Genomic DNA, 14258 nt, shown 5'->3' on the forward strand with positions numbered 1-14258 from the left:
GCAGCTCTACAACATCTGACCATTTTTAGAAGGATTTCATGGTTTCAAGAGAAATTAGCATTTTTTTAAAACTTAAATTCAATTAATTAGCATATAGTATATTATTAGTTTCAGGGGTGGAGTTCAGTTATTCATCAGTTGTATATAACACCCAGTGCTCATTACATCACGTGCCCTTCGTAATGCCCGTCACCCTGTTACCCCATCCCCCACCCAGAAATTAGCATTTAAAACAAAATGAGGCACTTGTCAAAAATCACGGAACTGTATGTACTTAAATTTATGAGAGTAAACTTTACTGTTTATAAATTATACATCAATAGGGGTGCCTGGGTGGCACAGTGGTTAAGCATCTGCCTTCGGCTCAGGGCGTGATCTCGGCGTTATGGGATCGAGCCCCACATCAGGCTCCTCCGCTATGAGCCTGCTTCTTCCTCTCCTGCTCCCCCTGCTTGTGTTCCCTCTCTCACTGGCTGTCTCTATCTCTGTCGAATAAAATAAATAAAATCTTTAAAAAAAAATTATACATCAATAAACCTTGCTTTAAAGAAACTAGGGAACTTTCCATTTTAGGAATACTCTCATGAGGAAGGTGCTCACTGTAAGGTTGTGCAATCTGGGGCCAATTCTGGGTGATGAGGTTATCATCACCACAGGCAACCATGGCTCAAGTCAACTGAAGCCCTCTGGGAGATGACAAGGAACATACTGGAGAGATTATTCATTGGTATGGTAGATCGTGCCTCCCCATCTCCCACAAGGAGCCCCTGGCCACCAATGACTGAGTGCGGTGGGAAGACAAAGGTCAGCTCCTGGAGAACTAAACTCAGAACTGCAACTCTGGCTTGAGGAGTCCCTGTCAGCCTTGCTGAGACCTTCTTAGTCTTACATCTGAGACTTTAATTCCTCCCACCTCTGCTTCAGAGGTCATGCCCGCCTCATGATCCTGCAGTTCTCAGGCTCTCCTGGCCTCCTCCAGTTCCTTCTCCTTTTTCCATCAATAATCTGCTGTACTACCTAATGCTATCTCAGCGACTGCTCCCCAGAGGACTGGAACTACTGGGTATTTCTCTTCCTGCTCCCTTCTTTGGCTGAGGGCTGTTCTCTGGGACATTATCTGGTGGACGCTCCAGCCTGTTGCACAGGCCAAGAGAAAGCCCTCAGGCAGAGCTGCGGGTGCCTGCAAGACACCAACGCATCCAAAGGGATAGGGGTGAGGCACCACCAGCATGTGCTATGACGGAGCCATCAGTCTTTATGACTGTGCTTTATATTGCCTCAATAAAATAGCTTTCCTTTTCAAAAGCCTTTCTCACCTATTTTGGAGTTAATTCAGAAGACTGATCCAAAAGGAAAAACTGAAGAAGCAAACCTTTAGCTTTATTAAAATGTCACCCTCTATTTATCTTTTGCTAATTCCCTTCATAAGAAAGGATGTACTTTAGCTATTTCAGGAACAAAACTTTTTCCAGTTCATCTATGCTGAAATCACCTTATATCAAGGTCCCTGTGTGGTATTCAAACCCATTCTTGAAACCAAAACCGCCTGAGGGATTGCACAGGATAAAGTTTCCAAGCTTACTACAGGAGTCCTTAAAAATAGACATAGGAAAAATCACCAGTCTAATGGGTTTGGAAACACAAATTTAAGGCACGCATGATGTGCATGTCCTATGTATACATGTTTATGTTTTATTCTCTTGAAGTTCTCATTTTAATTCTATTTAGTAGGCCTCTCCTGTGTAACAGAATGAATATGTAGGGATAAGCATGTTCCTACAATAGAGATAAAACTGACAGAGCACTTACGAGAGCTCATAACACTGTTATAAATATTATTTGACCTGACCAAGGGTATGCATGCTCCTAGTCTAACTATGTTAGAGTCATATGAAATGCTCTAAAATCAGTCACCAGCAAAATACAACAAAGGATCTATTTAAAAATTAATTTAATGCTTGGCTAAAGCTTAATTACATATATAATTATCAAACAATAGTCCTTAATTTCCAAAAAGTTCCTCTTTTGAAAATCACAGAATCAGAAAGCATAAACTTTAAAACAAGTTCTCTGAATATTTACAACATGGTATAAACATTATAGAAGACCAAGGATATTAAATTGCCTGGGTGTAGCTAATCAGCAAGGCGTATTCTTTATTGCATATATAACTCACATATGTGGGATTTTAATAAAATGACAGACTACTAAAATTCAAATGCATGTATTTTTGTAAGCTGGTCAGGGGGTAAAATCATGAATGAGAGAGGACAGTCAGCCCAAAACCATGCAGTGAGGTTTGTGGGGCTATTATTTCCAAAAGTTAAACTTCTATGTTCTTCTCAAAAACCTATGTTGCATATATTAGAGTTCATATTAAACCCACATTTGACTGTGATGCTGATTCAAGGAAGAAAGTTTCCATTCACCCAATGAGTAAGTCCACACTCAACTCTCAATTTTAAGGCAGCAAAGCTACAGTGATAGCAACTGCTAACCAAAAGGTGATGAACACTTAGTCACTTGCCAGCCCTTTTGTTGCAACAGTGTAGTAATTTCCCTAAGACAATTTGCTACTGAGTAATTTTCTGCTGTTAAAAGGCTTGCTCCGTAGAAAAACACCACAAATTTCCAGTGTGAAAGTAACTCCATGGTGGTATAAATATATATATGCATAATTACACAATTTACACTGCACACATCGTTTACAGAGAACAATTAACTGAGAGGGTTAATCTGAATGACCATATAAAATAGTTCTGTAAACAAAGTATGACAGGCAGTAAGGAAAACATTAATAGGCTTCCTAGAAATAATGTGAATTCCTTTCATTCCAAAGAAATTGCATTTAAGGACACAGTATTGAATATTAATAATGTTCTTTGTATTAAAACAAGAATCAATATTTTACAGTTTAAGAAACTTTACATATATACAAAATTTATACACTGGGAATGGTATTAAAGCAAACAGACTTTAGTCTCACAGGTCTATTTTCCTTCGATCAAAGACTTAAATTCTTTCACATTGTGGTCACTTGCAACAGACATAGCATGATCCAGAGCGCGAACGCTGGCAAGGAGTTTTACTATCTGTTTTATGTTTTCCCTAAAAAAGAAAAAATGTAGCAACATCTTATTAATACAAAAGCCTTCAAAGGAAAATTTGTTACTGACTTTATGGCCACTTTTGAGGTTTGCAATCATTTTTTTCAAGCATACATTTTTAAAGAAGACAGAGATAAGCAAGCTACAGCATGTAAAAAAATAAAATAAATTTTTCCATATAAAACAAAACTTGTGTATGTTTGAATGACTAGCCCAGAGACCAAGTATCCACTTTCAAAAACAAAAATACCCCAACATTTCATTCAGATCAATGATTTTCATTGATATCTAGAAAGGAAAGAAAACAATCTATTGTCAAACTACTTCAGAGCCCTGCCTCCCATTCCCTCCTGAATCAGAGTCCCGGGTCTTTCAGAACGTATCTGGAACCCAAATGCATTTGTGTGCATTCATCCCCAATCCATCCACCAACCCACCATAATCTCCACGCTTCCTGAATTCACTAAGAAAGCATAAGCTGGCTTCCTCTATCACCCCTGCTAGCTGTCATTCTGGGTAGTCCTCAAATTTTAGCATACACCAAAATTACCTCGAGGGTTGCTGAAACACAGATCACCAGGCCCCATCCCCAGAATTCAAATTCAGTGGGTCTGGGTGGGGCCTGGGAATTTGCATTTCTAACAAAGCTCCCAGGTGATGCTGATGCTGCTGATCCAGGCACCACTTCAAGAGTGACTGTTTTAATAGCTAGTTTGAACCATGTGTGAGAAACAGCACACAATGTGACATTATTAGCTGTCTCTTCTCTGCAAAATTGTAGCAAGCACCTTTTAGGGAAGGATTATATTTGTAAAACTTTGTAACCCACATGGAACCTATTTTACAGGCTCTGCACACAGCAAATACTTGTAATAGGTGCTGAAGTTCTTTTCTGTAGAAAAGTAAATACCATTTGTTGATATTTAACTTCCTAACAAAACCAGTTAAGTATATACAAATCAAAATTTAAAAAGTGATTAGGACTTATCTAGTAAGAAACACCAAGAAAAAATATTAGTGCCAAGAAATAACAACCAACAACAAAATGCCCCACACTAAAGACGAAATTAAAATGTAAGTCAAAACGCCGGCCAAAGAATTTTACCACTAAAATCTCTACTATCTCCTTGGTTTTTAACTTTATTGTAAGAGACAGAGAATTTTCTCCAGAAAGTAAGGTTTTTTCCATGAAAGGGAAATGAGGGAAAAGAAAAACGTTTTGTTAGAGGAGTATGACTAATGGTGTATATTCTGAAAATGAAAACTCTGACATTAGGAAGAATATATGAAATGATATTTTTTAAAAAAAGGGATAATGGTTCATTTATTCATCCCTTCCTTGCAACGCCTGGTAAAAAGCATGTACAGGCTGCTCCCCAAAAATCATGAGTGATGATCTTTAGTCTATGATATGGATACAGGAAAACGCCAGAGCACACAAACGTCCCGAAACTGGCATACAACCTTTAATATTCTTAAGTTTCAGTGACCAGCTTCTTGAGGGTTTACATCTATATAATGAACCTCCAGAGATTAAGATCCATGACATTCTAAGAGCCTGAAATCTCCCCAATTCTTCAAGGGAGGAGACTGAGAAAACCATGATTCATTCATTCACCTTAGAGCTGGTGCTTACCAGAAGTCCTTCCTAATACCTTCATAAATAACATACTGGAAAAAAGATAAGGTCAAACTGCAAAAATAAAAAAACGATGTGTCTTTTCAGTAGGTTTACCAATACCAAATCAATGCACAATTTAAAGTAAAATATAAACATGACTCTAAAACACTTTAATAATACTAAAGGTGACAAAAACTAAAGACTCTAGATCACCATTTCATTGAACAATTACAAAAAATTACCTTGCATTTCTTTTTTCCACATCGGAACATCCGATACTGTTTCTGTAGATTGTATCTGCTAAGTGTACAAGGTATCGACAGAAGTTTTCTAACTGAGAAATAGTTCTTTCTCCTTTCAGGTTCATGAACCACTGCTTCGGGAAACAACTGATTACCTATGAAAAAGAAAGATGTAAAATAAAATAGTTAAAATAAAGTATCTAAAAGCTGAGCCTAGACAATGGGGATAATGTATGTAACTAGAAGACCCGCTATTGAACTACATATAGCCAATTGCTTTGAAGGGATATTCTTTTAAACCTGACTTTCCACATTAACTATACAAATATACCTGAATATATCTGTATTTTTAACTTCAACAGATAGGTACTCAAAACAAAAAAAAATGACCTTCAAGATTTAAGTAAATTAGGGACATAAAATTGATAACCAAATGCTTCATTTTCCTGTCTTCCAGGAAGCCCCAAATGAACTGAATTGTCCTTTTATCAGCAGCTTTTGATATAAAAACATGTGCAGCATAAATATCACATTGTAGCCCCTCCCCATGCTGAATAATTCAATGAGTAGGTATCCGCGCTGGCCCAGGGTGAGGTCAAGACAACACTGTACTGGGGGGGGGGGGGCAGCTTAGGCCAAGAGCCTAAGCAAGGTGAGGCTGATTCCACATGGGAGAGGGCAGGGTACTAGCAGGATTCAGTTAAGTGGGCAGAGAAGGCTCCCCACTAAAGAACCCAGGGATGCTTGGAAAAATGACGGATTCTAGGTCTGGGGCCAAGCAAGTAGATGAGCCCAGAACATCATGTGCCGGAAAGCAAGAAAGTGCTCCCCCAAAATGAGATGACATGTTACAAGGTCACAGAGGTCAACTTGAAGGGACTCCAGTGAAATCTGGGACAGTTCCTGCCAAAGACGCAGAATCTGAAACCAACCATGAAAATATCCAACAAACCCAAATTGAGGGACATTCTGCAAAATATTTAGCTCATCATCTTCAGAACTGTCAAGGTTGTGTAAAGGTCAAGGAAAAACAAGAACTCTTCCAGATTAAAGGAGACTAAGAAAGACGTAAGACATGACAATTAAAAGAACGATCTGGGAATTTCTTTTGCCAAGGATGTGATATTATTGACATAACTAACAAAACCTGAAGGGTCTCAAAGCTTAGGTGACAATAATAGATAAATGATGTTGATGGTTATGTCATACTTATGTTTAAGAACATCCATGATTATAGGAAACACGCAAAGTATTTGGGGCAGGGGAGTATCATGTTAGAGACTTACTCTGATATGGTTGAGGGAAAAATTTTTGTATTGTACTTGCAAATTTTCTTTAATTTTATAATCGTTTCAAAAAATATTTTTAAAAAAGAGAGACTGGGGGTGCCTGGCTGGCTCAGCTGGTAGAGTATATGACTCTTGATTTAAGGTTGGTAGGTTTGAGCCCCACATTGGATATAAGATTACTTAAGAATAAAATCTTAAAAAAAATACAATAAAAAAGATGAAATTATAATTCCCATAAAGTAGAAAACAAAATAAAATTACTTAAATGAGAGACTATTGTTGTAATAACACTCAAAATAGCTTTCATCCAACTGTTAAAAATTTATAATTCTGAAATTACAACTTTTATTAATACCTGCCAAAATAATGATATAACAGATGGATAGAAAGATAAATACAAATGTTACAGTATACATTTTTATATAAAAAATGCTGAGGGGGTTCAGAAGTACCTAGGAGGCAAACTGATTGTCAACATTACACCAAAGTCAATGATCAAAGGAGTTTTCATAAAATTCTAAAATCTCTCTTCAAACAAAGGAAACTCAATTCATTCTAATTTACAAGCTTTAAAAACTACAATATGGTTCATTTAACTTACATTCTGGGCTTTTTTGATGCTGTCATCTCCATATTCTGAATTTTGAAAAGCCATGAGAATGTATCTATTTAATAAACCGTCTATTGACAACTCCTGAAGAGTTTTATTCGAGAAAATGCCATACCACTGAAGAAAATTCCCTAATAGCTAGAAAGAGAAAAGAAAATTATTTTCCCAATTATATAATTGACACATAACATTGTATAAAGTGTACAACATAATGATTTGATCTAAGTATATATTGTGAAATGATCACCACAAAGTCAGTATCCCTCACCTAACTAAATTTTTTCCCTTGTGATGAGAATTCTTAAGATCTACTCTCTAAGCAACTTTAAATATACAACATGGTATTATTACCTACAGTCATCATGCTGTACATTACACACACAGAATTATTTTATTTTGTAACTGGAAGTCTGTACTTTTTGACCCCTTTCACCTAATCCCCACTCCCCCACCCTGGACTCCCCATTTCTGGCAACCACACATCAAATCTCTGTTTCTAGAAGTCTGGCTTTTTTACAAAACAAAACAAACAAACAACAAAACTATTCCAAGGTATTGTTAAGCAATTAAATTAAGTCAAAGAAAATAGAGTAAAACACCTCATGAAATACAGTGCACCATGTCTTGCTAAAGTACTAACAGTTTTAAAGGGTCCAAATGTTGCCTCAAATGAATGAGGATTTGAATTTTAAGGTGTAATTAATTAAAATTAACTAAGTAAGACATAAACAGCCACATGGGGCTAGTGGCTACTTTATGGGCCACTGCAAAAACAGAACATCTTCCATCATAACAGAAAGTACTACCGGGCAAGCGCTCATCCTTCAATAAATGTCCTTTGTTCAAAATCATGCTTAAGTGAGTCCTACAACCATCCACAAAAAGATAAACTCTCTTTTTGACTACAACACTGCATGTTTACCAGATCTCACAAAACTGAACTGAGCTACGTCACCTTAACAGCTCAACCTACTTAAAGCTCCATACATGCAAAATAGAAGGCATTAGTTTAAAATGGGAGTTCCCAGCCCATCCCATCACAAAAAATTCCCAAGTTTCTCAGTATTTCTCAGCTCAGTAAATGTTAACATTTAACTGATTAGGCCAGAAGCTTGGATGTCGTTCTTCACCTCTCCCTCCAGTTGTTTGACCCCCTGCCATCCACTGTGTCCACTTCTCTTGGTTCCTGTTGCCACCCCCCTAATCTAAGCTGCCATCATCTCTTTCTGGACTTCACAGCTCCTCAAGTGATTATGAGCAAAAGCTCTGGAGTAGTCTTTTTCAAGCAGGGTTCTATGAGAGAAATAAAACCACAGAAAATGATCTGACTCTTTACTTAATTTTCCCAAAGATGGTACATAGCAAGTACCGATCTAGACGCAAGGAAAGGGGAATGCATTATGCTTAGGGCATTAGATATTGATTATTTCACAGACCCCAGCTAAGAAGAGCTACTCATCAGTCAGACTGGCCTCAATTAGACTTCCATTTCTACACTGAATGACTCTGGGCAGGCTATTCTGTACCTGACTGTCCCAGGAGTAGAGTGAGAATAACAGTGTCGAGTTATAGGCTACTGTGACAACTCAACAAGATAAGCAATAAAGGGTGTGGCACAGTGCTTGCCACATAGTACGTCCATAATAAATTTTCATTATTACTATCCTTACCTGCTTTGATCCATTATCCACACAACAGCCAGAATAATCTTAAAAACAGCAATTTGTGCATGTCCCTTCCATGACCAATATTAATTTTCAACAAAGGTACACAAGCAATTCAATAAAGACAGCCTTAGCATTATTTAGCCAAATTACGGAAACAGCCCAAGTGTCTATCAATTGATGAGTAAAGAAGATGTGATGTGTATACACACACACACACACACACACACACACACACACAATGGAACAGTATTCAGCCATCATAAAGAATGAAATCTTGCCATTTGCAATGTGGATGGAGCTAGAGAGTATAATGCTAAGTGAAATAAGTCAAAGACAGATACCACATGATTTTACTCATATGTGGAATTCAAGAAACAAACAAGCAAAGAAAAAAAGAGAGACAAACCAAGAAACAGACTCAACTATAGAGAAAAACTGATGGTCCCCAGAGGGGAGGCTGGGGAGAGGGGGTGGTGAGTCAATAGGTGATGGGAATGAAGGAGTGCGTGTATCATGAGCACTGAGTGATGCATGGAATGGGTGAACCACTACACTGTACACCTGAAACTAATATAACACTGTATGTTAACTATACTGGAATTAAAAATTTTTAAAGTTAAAGAAGAAGAAGAGCCTTTTCAATAAACAGTTCTAGAACAAAGTTCAATCCAGGCCCCACACCTTATATAAAAATGAACTCAAAATGGATCATGGACTTATACGTAAAACCCGAAACAATGAACTATCTAGACAAAAGGATAGGAGAAAAACTTTGTGGTCTTGCGTTAGGCAAAGATTTCTTAGCTATGACACCCAAAGCACAACCCATGACAGGAAAAAGTGATAAACTGGACTTGATCAAAATGAAGAACTTCTGTACTTGGAAAGACTGTTACAGGAATGAAGACAAGCCACACAGTAGGAAAGAAAGACTCGCTACAAATCATACACCTGATAAAGAATCTGTATCCAGAATACAGAACTCAAAGCTCAGTAAAGCAATTTTTAAAAATGCAGAAGATCTGGGCACCTAGGTGGCTCAGTTAGTTAAGCACCTGCCTTCGGCTCATGATCCCAGGGTCCTAGCATCCAGTCCCAGTCCTTGTGTCGTCGGGCTCCCTGCTCAGCGGGGAGCCTGCTTCTCCCTCTCCCTCTGCCCCTAACGACTCGTGCGCTCTCTCAAATAAATAAAATCTTTTTAAAAAAATGCAAAAGATTTCAACAGATACTTCACGAGATAATATATACAATTAGCAAACACACGAAAACATGCTCAACATCATCAGTCATTAGAGAAATACAAATTAAGACTGTAACAGGACACCATTACACACCTAGTACAGCACTCCAAAACTGACAATGCCAAGCGTGATTTGTGGTGAAAATGAGGGATAACTGAATAACATTAATATATTGTTGATTTGAAAACCAGTTCTGTGTAGGTATTTACCCAAGTGAAATGTAAACTTACATACCCAGAAAAGGCCTGTATGCAAATGCTTAAAGCAGCTTTAATTCATAATCACTCCAAACTGGAAACAATCCAATATTCCTCAATTGGGGAATGGATTAAAAAAAAATACAGCAACTTGCGGCATCATCCACCTTACAAAGGAATACTACTTAGCAATAAAAGAAATTAACTACCAGTAACACATGACAACACTGATAAATCTCAAATGCGTTACATTAAGTGAATGAAGCCAGACCGTAAATGATTCCATTCATAAGGCATCCTTACAAAGAAAACTACAGGACAAGAAAAAGGGGTGGCCATGGTGCAGGAGTGTGCTTGACTACAGAAGGACATGGGGAATTGGGGGAGATGGTAGAAGTGTTATGCACCTTGATCTGGGTAGTGAACACATGTTTGTATGTAAATTACAGCTCCTATATCATCTGGGAAGCTCATCTCTTCCCTAACTTCAGCCATCCTGGACTTCTCGGTTTTTGTAATGTATGCTGCTCTTCCTCACCTCAGTGCCAGCTCCTACTTATTCTTCTGGTCTAATGATATAAATATCACTTCCTCGGGGCAGTTGGGGATCTTCTGTGACTCACCAGTCAAGGTGCCTTTGTCATATGCTCCCATACTACCGTGAATTTCTCCTTTCAGGATTCATCACAACTGAGATAATAATACTTGTTTGCTATCAACTGTGCTGGATTATAAACTCCATGAAGGCTCCACTTGTATCATATTCAGTGCTATATTCCCCAACTTAGAAAAGTAACTGGTACTCTACTTGCTGAATAAGCAAGGCATTCTGCTGGCTAGCTTAAACCTTGCTTTGGAACTCAGAATACATTTTCTCGTGTGGAAACATCAAACCTGAATAACTTTTGGAATAAAAATAGTTTGTAAGATGGAGTTTGTATACAGATATCAATCTAAGCCTAAAGATTTACTTAATCAAATAGTAAAATACCTTCCAAAATATATGAGCCAAACAAAATCTGAAGTCTTTTAAAAAGCCTAGACACATACCTTAACTGAAGACCAAAACTGTCGTTGAAAAAACAAATAAGGCCCAGAATTTTTATTTTCCAAGACACTAAGAAAAAAAGAGAAACATGAGCGAACATTTTATATGTTAAGCGCCATCTGATTCCTGGAAAAGATTTCTACAAATAAAATAGGTGAACAAAAGAAGTAATTTTTCAAATTGTCAAATAATTATATTCCAGAAGACAGGTTTTAAAAGAAAATGGAAATGTACTGTGAGATACAAAGGAAGTACAAAAAGCATTATTTGCTTTATTCTGCTTAAGGGAACCACTTTCCCACTGAGCTAGTCTCTACGGGCTACAGGTTTACACTAAATAGGTAAAGTTTGTATTTTGAGCTACCTTTAGTTTTCTAGAACTTAAGAAGCTTCTCTGGAAGATAATGGATAATATTATCATCTTTAACATTCTGAAGAGTTACTTACTTTTTGGGATATAAGGGCATGAAAACATCATCATCTAAAGTTCTCCGCATTCTTAATAAGAGTGCTTTTAGGTATACCTAAAGAATTAAAAACAGATCACACATTTTAGTAAGGGTTATGATAAAAGTTAAATTTTAAGAAAGAAAAACAAGCCATATTCTAAATCACTTGAGTATTCAACTTCAAGTCAACAGTCTTCTCCAATTTTTTACATTCCTTGCTGAAGGCATTTAAGGTCTTTAATACTCACTACTCTTAGTTCAGCCCTCAACTACCAGGCAATGAAGCCACTTAGAAATCTGTAAACCCTTCAGGCTACTACATAGTACTAAGACTTAAAATCAGATACATATTCTGGTTCTTCTCAAAATGAGGTCAGTGAAAATGATGATGGAGAGCACCTTTTCCGGGATGCCTGGGTGGCTCAGTCAGTGAAGCCTCTGCCTTCCGTTCAGGTCATGATCTCAGAGTCCTGGAATTGAGTCCCCCATCAGGCTCCTCACTCTGTGCGGAGCCTGCTTCTCCCTCCCTCTACATCCTCCACTCATGCTCTGTTTCTTTCGCTCAAATATATAAATAAAATCTTAAAAAAAAAAAAAAAAAAAAAAGAGCACCTTTTCTGTGTCTAAATTGTCTACTTAAGAATGCCCAGAGGGATGCCTGGGTGGCACAGCGGTTAAGCGTCTGCCTTCGGCTCAGGCCGTGATCCCGGCGTTATGGGATTGAGCCCCACATCAGGCTCCTCTGCTATGAGCCTGCTTCTTCCTCTCCCACTCCCACTGCTTGTGTTCCCTCTCTTGCTGGCTGTCTCTATCTCTGTCAAATAAATAAATAAAATCTTAAAAAAAAAAAAAGAATGCCCAGAGGGATGACAACAATCTGAAGTTTGAAAATTAGTTGTTTTATATGATGTTCAAATGCTTTAGCATTTAAATCATAATGGTTACCCATTCTAGTAGTTTTACATTTTTCTTTTTCCAAAAAAACCCAGTTCTTAAAAGGGATGTTTGATTAGTGGGAAGTGGGGAGGTGAGAAGGATGAGAGGCTACCTGGAGTAATGACACCACCTTGCCAGAGAGACCTTAACATTAAAAATATGATGATCTCAAATCTTATATATTTCAGGCTATAAAGGACCAGATGGCCTGAGGGAATCAGATTTTCTGGCAACCTTTAGAATATAACCACTCACTCCTTCAACTCTCGCTCATTTTTTTTTTTTAAGATTTTATTTATTTGCGAGACAGAGGGAGTGCGTGTATGTGCGCGCGAGCAGTGGGGAGAGGCAGAGGGAGAGGGAGAAGCCTACTCCCCACCAAGCAGGGAACTGGACGCAGGGCTCAATCCCAGGACCAAGAGATCATGACCTGAGCTGAAGGCAGTCACTTAACCAACTGAGCCACCCAGGTGTCCCAACTCTTGTTCATTTTTGAAAGGAGAGGGGAGAAAAAAACCTTTCACAGATAATAAATAATTAAATTACCTGGGTATTTTTGTTTTCTGCATTCACAACTGAAGGATATCCATTTATTAATTTTAGTGTAATTCCAACCATTCTTGAAGTCTGTGTTGTAGAAAAAGGGTCCCACATATTTTCAGCTATTACTAGTAAGAGAAAAGTAGGATGTGCTGAGATACAGAAGTAAATTGCAGCTGGCTTAAATCTGCATCAAGCAGCCCTCAACTTATAAATGCCAATCCTGATTTACTTTTTCTCTCTCTAGAGTATAAGCTCCACTCTTCTTTGTCCTCTTAACTCTGGAAACGTTGAGGATGAGGCAAATGTGGGGAGGGCATAGATTCATTCTATTTTCTGCTGCTGGGTGATAATAAAGATTGGCGGGGAAGGGAGGATTTCTATATCCTAGGAGATGTCCCACCATCTTGTCCCAGCAAGTTTTCCTAACTAAACTTGAAACGTTTGTAATATTTTAAATAGGTTCCCATACCAATGATCCCTAATCTTTTTTGAGAAATTGATGGAAGTAATGAAATTGCTCCCCAGCAAAACGCATATCCCCCTGCCAAGGCTATGTATTCAGTTTTCCTTCAGGTAGTATCTAAGAGTCTCTAAAATTCATCTATGGATTAATTACTGCCTCCAACTCCAGGCCCACCCCAAGGTGGTCTTCAAGTCTTAGGCTAAGAGATGTCCATCCTTTAACCATCTCTGGACCTGGTGGTTACTTTATCATCTGTAATATAACTTCTATGAGGAAATACGCGCTCTGGGTAAAAACTCGTAGAAGTAGATTTGAAAACCGATGTGTCTAATTAAATGTTCAAATTCAGAAATCTCTACCTGTTAGTTTAGGAAGAATCACCTTTTCCACAATGGTAGGCAATAGTGCAACATCTACATCATCTTTCTCTTGCTCTCGCTCTTCACAACCATAAAATAGCAAAGATTCAAACCACAGCATATTCTCAAAGTCACGACATTTTGCCTAGAAAAAAGAAATATTAAAAGTGAAACATCTAAAATACTTGCTATTTCTGCCTCCAGCCATGGTTAAGGGTGACAGGAACAGGATTTAACCTTCAGTGGTAAACAACTAAAGACTGGACAAGATATATGAAACATCCATTTCCAGACACTGGACACAGGTAGGACAGGACTATGGCCCCCAAAAGGCAGAGAATCAAATGAAGTGAGCCTTGGTGGGAGCGCAGAGCAGGTGGGGGATCGCAGGCAGAGCAGTCTCGCTCAGGTGTGGAGACAAGCACTGGAGTTCAGGGAGGCTGAGACAGCTGGAAGCCGTGGGGCAGAGGAGGGAGTGACCCAGAA

General features: G+C 38.2%; 1 protein-coding gene across 1 annotated transcript in view; it reads right to left on the reverse strand.

The window, feature by feature from the left end:
- Positions 1–1934: 1934 nt before the first annotated feature.
- Positions 1935–14258, reverse strand: part of PAXBP1 (PAX3 and PAX7 binding protein 1) — a 33588-nt gene continuing 21264 nt past the window's right edge. The window contains exons 12-18 of the mRNA XM_045785523.2: positions 13773–13917; positions 12954–13075; positions 11470–11546; positions 11025–11091; positions 6861–7007; positions 4971–5125; positions 1935–3108 (exon numbers count right to left, since the gene is read on the reverse strand). Of these exons, the coding sequence (XP_045641479.1) occupies positions 2991–3108; positions 4971–5125; positions 6861–7007; positions 11025–11091; positions 11470–11546; positions 12954–13075; positions 13773–13917 (831 nt within the window). The 3' untranslated portion in view covers positions 1935–2990. The remainder of the gene's footprint in view (positions 3109–4970; positions 5126–6860; positions 7008–11024; positions 11092–11469; positions 11547–12953; positions 13076–13772; positions 13918–14258) is intronic.

This window comes from Ursus americanus, chromosome 4 (genome assembly GCF_024610735.1).
Source record: "Ursus americanus isolate L20-20 chromosome 4, mUrsAme1.1.p, whole genome shotgun sequence".
Lineage (NCBI taxonomy): Eukaryota > Metazoa > Chordata > Mammalia > Carnivora > Ursidae > Ursus > Ursus americanus.